Genomic DNA, 6,123 nt, shown 5'->3' on the forward strand with positions numbered 1-6,123 from the left:
TTTTAAAGTCTTTGAAAAGGTTTCTTAAGCATCTTCCTGTTATTTATGCAATAAATTATATACATTTTTCAAATCGTATTTTATAATTTTTGTGTGTTTTTTGTCCTTTTGTGTTGATATAGTAGGTTAAAGTGAAAAAATAAAAGATGAAATAGATGAAGTTGTGCTGAAAAAAAATGATAAAACATGGGTATAGTAAACATTTCTTTATATAGCATATAAAGGCAAAATCAAAAGTACTGAAAAATGGACAAAATAAGCTCAGAGCACTATGGGTTAATACTTGAATGTTTCTGCCAAGAGAAAGTGCATTGTGCCTATTATTTTATGTTTTTTTGTTGTTTTTTTTTTTTTTTTCAAAATACAACTTGGTTAAATTATTTCAGTGTGTGTATTAGTACTTTTTGAACATTTTGAGCACAATTTCAACAATACCATGATAATAATGATAACCGTGATAATTTTGGTCACAATAACCGTGATATGAAATTTTCATATCGTTACATCCCTAATTACAACTTTAATCTAATAAAACTACGACTTTACTCTCATTATATTATGACTTTATTCTCCAAATATTACAACTTTATTCTTGTAGTGACAAGTGTTTGTTTTCCTTATGTGGCCCTAATATGCTGTTGTACATATGTAATTGACATCTTGATTTTATTGTTTTTTATTGTTTTTTTCTTTTTTACTTCAATGTTTGCGATAAATAAGCAAATAAATTAATTAATAGATAAATAAATATTCCTCAAATACATTTAAAACTTTAAATGAATCTGACCAGTAGTTTCGTCAGAGGTGATGTTGTAAGAAGCTGCTAACGAAGCTAAAAATACAACACCGTGTCTCCAGTTTGTGCTTGAGGACAGTAGGTGTGTAAAAGTCGACCACGTCACCTGCGATAAAGTAGTAGACGATGGCGTTGGAGCCCTCGTCGGCGTCCATGGCACTGGTCACTTGTCCCACCACAGTTCCAGGGCGGGAATGTTCAGGCACTGTCATCGTTTGGAAAGGCGAGCCGCCGCTCTACGTCACCAACACAAAACCAACACAAACGTAAACACCACCCTTCTGTGACCTCAGAGACATTTGGAGGCGGAGTCACTGACCGGTGGTTTGAGGAAGACGGGTTCGTTGTCGTCGATGTCCAACAGCGCCACCTGCAGGGGCTGGGTGGTCTCATAAGGCACAGGTTTGCCCAGATCACGGGCCACAATGATAAGCTGAAGGACAATTTGACTCAGTTAGAGACACAAAGAGGAGACAGAGGACTGAGGACACAAAGAGGAGACAGAGGACTGGGGACACAAAGAGGAGACAGAGGACTGAAGACACAAAGAGGAGACAGAGGACTGAGGACACAAAGAGGAGACAGAGGACTGAGGACACAAAGAGGACACAAAGAGGAGACAGAGGACTGAGGACACAAAGAGGAGACAGAGGACTGAGGACACAAAGAGGAGACAGAGGACTGAGGACACAAAGAGGAGACAGAGGACTGAGGACACAAAGAGGAGACAGAGGACTGAGGACACAAAGAGGACACAAAGAGGAGACAGAGGACTGAGGACACAAAGAGGAGACAGAGGACTGAAGACACAAAGAGGAGACAGAGGACTGAGGACACAAAGAGGAGACAGAGGACTGGGGACACAAAGAGGAGACAGAGGACTGGGGACACAAAGAGGAGACAGAGGACTGAGGACACAAAGAGGAGACAGAGGACTGAAGACACAAAGAGGAGACAGAGGACTGAGGACACAAAGAGGAGACAGAGGACTGAGGACACAAAGAGGAGACAGAGGACTGAGGACACAAAGAGGAGACAGAGGACTGAAGACACAAAGAGGAGACAGAGGACTGAAGACACAAAGAGGAGACAGAGGACTGAGGACACAAAGAGGAGACAGAGGACTGGGGACACAAAGAGGAGACAGAGGACTGAGGACACAAAGAGGAGACAGAGGACTGAAGACACAAAGAGGAGACAGAGGACTGAGGACACAAAGAGGAGACAGAGGACTGAAGACACAAAGAGGAGACAGAGGACTGAAGACACAAAGAGGAGACAGAGGACTGAAGACACAAAGAGGAGACAGAGGACTGAGGACACAAAGAGGAGACAGAGGACTGAGGACACAAAGAGGAGACAGAGGACTGAGGACACAAAGAGGACACAAAGAGGAGACAGAGGACTGAGGACACAAAGAGGAGACAGAGGACTGAAGACACAAAGAGGAGACAGAGGACTGAGGACACAAAGAGGAGACAGAGGACTGAGGACACAAAGAGGAGACAGAGGACTGGGGACACAAAGAGGAGACAGAGGACTGAAGACACAAAGAGGAGACAGAGGACTGAGGACACAAAGAGGAGACAGAGGACTGAAGACACAAAGAGGAGACAGAGGACTGAGGACACAAAGAGGAGACAGAGGACTGAAGACACAAAGAGGAGACAGAGGACTGAGGACACAAAGAGGAGACAGAGGACTGGGGACACAAAGAGGAGACAGAGGACTGAGGACACAAAGAGGAGACAGAGGACTGAAGACACAAAGAGGAGACAGAGGACTGAGGACACAAAGAGGAGACAGAGGACTGAGGACACAAAGAGGAGACAGAGGACTGAGGACACAAAGAGGAGACAGAGGACTGAAGACACAAAGAGGAGACAGAGGACTGAGGACACAAAGAGGAGACAGAGGACTGAGGACACAAAGAGGAGACAGAGGACTGGGGACACAAAGAGGAGACAGAGGACTGAGGACACAAAGAGGAGACAGAGGACTGGGGACACAAAGAGGAGACAGAGGACTGAGGACACAAAGAGGAGACAGAGGACTGAGGACACAAAGAGGAGACAGAGGACTGGGGACACAAAGAGGAGACAGAGGACTGAAGACACAGAGGGGACACTGTGGACTGAAGGGACACAGTGGACTGAAGGGACAAAGGGGACACAGTGGACTGGGGACACTAAGGGGACACAGTGGACTAAAGACACAAAGGGGACACAGTGGACTGGGGACACAAAGTGGACATAGTGGACTAAAGACACAAAGGGGACACAGTGGACTAAAGACACTAAGGGGACACAGTGGACTGAAGGGACAAAGGGGACACAGTGGACTGGGGATACTAAGGGGACACAGTGGACTAAAGACACTAAGGGGACACAGTGGACTGGGGACACTAAGGGGACACAGTGGACTAAAGACATAAAGGGGACACAGTGGACTGGGGACACAAAGTGGACATAGTGGACTAAAGACACAAAGGGGACACAGTGGACTGAAGACACAAAGGGGACACAGTGGACTGAAGACACAAAGGGGACACAGTGGACTGGGGACACAAAGTGGACATAGTGGACTAAAGACACAAAGGGGACACAGTGGACTAAAGACACAAAGGGGACACAGTGGACTGAAGACACAAAGGGGACACAGTGGACTGAAGACACTAAGGGGACACAGTGGACTGAAGACACTAAGGGGACACAGTGGACTGGGGACACTAAAGGGACACAGTGGACTAAAGACATAAAGGGGACACAGTGGACTGGGGACACAAAGGGGACAGAAGACACTAAGGGGACACAGTGGATTGAAGACACTAAGGGGACACAGTGGACTGAAGACACTAAGGGGACACAGTGGACTGAAGACACAAAGGGGACAGAAGACACTAAGGGGACACAGTGGATTGAAGACACTAAGGGGACACAGTGGACTGAAGACACTAAGGGGACACAGTGGACTGAAGACACTAAGGGGACAGAAGACACTAAGGGGACACAGTGGATTGAAGACACTAAGGGGACACAGTGGACTGAAGACACTAAGGGGACAGAAGACACTAAGGGGACACAGTGGATTGAAGACACTAAGGGGACACAGTGGACTGAAGACACTAAGGGGACAGAAGACACAAAGGGGACACAGTGGATTGAAGACACTAAGGGGACACAGTGGACTGAAGACACAAACAGGACTGAAGACACAGAGGGGACAGAGTGGACTGGGGACACAGTGGACTTACGCTGAGCAGGGCCTGCTTCTCTCGGTCCAGTTTGACGGTGGTGGTTATCACTCCTGACATGGCGTCGATGTGGAAGTTCTCCCAGTCCCGGTTCCCGGCTCCGGTCTGGAGGAAGGCGTAGCGGACCTCTCCGTTGACCCCCTCGTCTGAATCCGTGGCGTGGACCTCGTACACGGGGAGGCCTGGAGGCTGCTCCTGCACAGATGGAAAACAGGTGTTTACACTTTACTTCACCTCGTATATCTGTTCTTTTTTCTTCTTCTTTAGTTTTCAAGTCAACTTGTACTGGTCCTGTTTACCACATTAACTGTGCTTCGTGTATTACTTATAAACAAAGAGAGGTGCAAATTCAGAACCGCTAGGAGCCCCTATGAGCAGCTCTTCTGAATATTTGTGTATTGATTTTTTGGCAACTGACGTTTATTTTTTATTTTTATTTTTTAAACTTTGCTTTTATTTGTTTTATCCACAAACAGACAATACAACACACAAACCTGGGCTCACTGCTTGAACACAAAATACTTCAATCCCAGACAGCAGTAACTGAGCATTGTTTTGTTTATAGTCCTGCCATTTTCTCCAGTGCTCCATGAACATATGTTCTTTGAGTCGTAGGTAATAAGTCAGTCTTTGCATGGAGCAGATTTCCTCTATTATAACCACTGCTCCTCACAGGGTGCGCCCGTTTTGAGCCAGTTCCTTCTAATGGCCTTTTTGGAAGCAATTATAAGAATTTTAAAGATGTATTTGTCTTCTTTCTCTAATACATTTTCAGGTAGCAGTCCCAGCAAAAGGAATTTGGGGTCCTTAGGAATTGTGAAGGTCATAACACCCTCAATTATTTCAAAAAGCCTTTCCCAGAAAGACTTCAATTTTATACGAGTCCAGAAAATGTGAGAGTGATTAACAATTGCGTGTCCACACTGTCTCCAACAATATTGTTGTTTCCTGAAAATGTGGTTGGCTAAATGTACAGGCTTGTTCATATCATTTTTACAACCCATTTTTTACATACTTATTTAATTTACTTATACTATGCTTTTTTATTTTTTTCTCTCTTTCTTCCTTTTACTGATCATTATTGATACCCTTTTTTTCTTCTTAAAAAGAGAACAGTGTACGTTGTATGATTGATGTCATGTACAATATCTTATAAGACTGTTCTGAAAATACATTTGAATTAAAAAAAAAAAGTACTCAGAATATTTACCTCTGAGATGTGGATGATGGTTCCGTTGGCGGGTCGGACAAACACTGGTCTGTTGTCATTGACGTCTATGACGGTGATGATAAGGTCGGCCATGCCTGACATCGGAGGCCGGCCCTGGTCCGTGGCCACCACCGTAAAGTGGAAACGCTCCGAGGACAGAAGCCGGCGCCGAGAACGAACCAGGCCTGTGTTCGGGTCCAGGGAGAAGGCATCTGGAAGAACAGAGCATGATGGGTAATGGACGAATTCATGATTTCTTTGGTGTAATATTCAAAATGCAGATTCCACAGAACAAAACAAAAGTAGTCAGTCATTGTCAGAGCGCCCCCTTCAGCCCGCTGACGTCTCTGCAGCCTGGTTGCATCTGTCCGTACCTGCATGATTTCCCAGCATGCTGTAGAGCATGGCTCCGTTCTCTCCTTGGTCCAGGTCGATGGCGGTCACCGTGATCACCGACGTCCCGCTGGGCTCGTTTTCAAACACGCTGGTGTTGAACACTCGCTCCACAAAGCGAGGCTGGTAATCGTTGACGTCCAGGACTGTCACCAGGACCTGACATGTGACACAGGAAGTGAAATGCATGAGGGGAAGGTTTTTAAAGATAGAGTTTACCTGAGGGGGGGGGTGTTAGAGGCTGACAAACGCACACCTGGGCCACAGGATTATGGGTGATTTAGTACAAAGACACAACATGGTATCTGGCACTTTTCCATCTTTTTAGACCCAATAATAAAAGGTAAATGTAGACGAATTTCCCCCACAATGGACCTAACGATGACCTCAGATAAATGCAAAAAAAATTATACTCTTGCTCTGAGCCATCCCATAATTAATGAATTTTTAATAAAATATGAAAAATAGGAC

At 45.4% G+C, this 6,123-nt stretch overlaps 1 protein-coding gene across 1 annotated transcript in view; it reads right to left on the reverse strand.

Moving 5' to 3' along the window:
- The window catches only part of cdh23 (cadherin-related 23), a 166,055-nt gene that overhangs the window by 18,751 nt on the left and 141,181 nt on the right, over positions 1–6,123 (reverse strand). Inside the window, exons 39-43 of the mRNA XM_030155673.1 lie at positions 5,634–5,811; positions 5,260–5,471; positions 4,050–4,244; positions 1,116–1,229; positions 903–1,032 (exon numbers count right to left, since the gene is read on the reverse strand). Of these exons, the coding sequence (XP_030011533.1) occupies positions 903–1,032; positions 1,116–1,229; positions 4,050–4,244; positions 5,260–5,471; positions 5,634–5,811 (829 nt within the window). The remainder of the gene's footprint in view (positions 1–902; positions 1,033–1,115; positions 1,230–4,049; positions 4,245–5,259; positions 5,472–5,633; positions 5,812–6,123) is intronic.

This window comes from Sphaeramia orbicularis, chromosome 15 (assembly GCF_902148855.1).
Source record: "Sphaeramia orbicularis chromosome 15, fSphaOr1.1, whole genome shotgun sequence".
In the NCBI taxonomy this organism is placed as follows: domain Eukaryota; kingdom Metazoa; phylum Chordata; class Actinopteri; order Kurtiformes; family Apogonidae; genus Sphaeramia; species Sphaeramia orbicularis.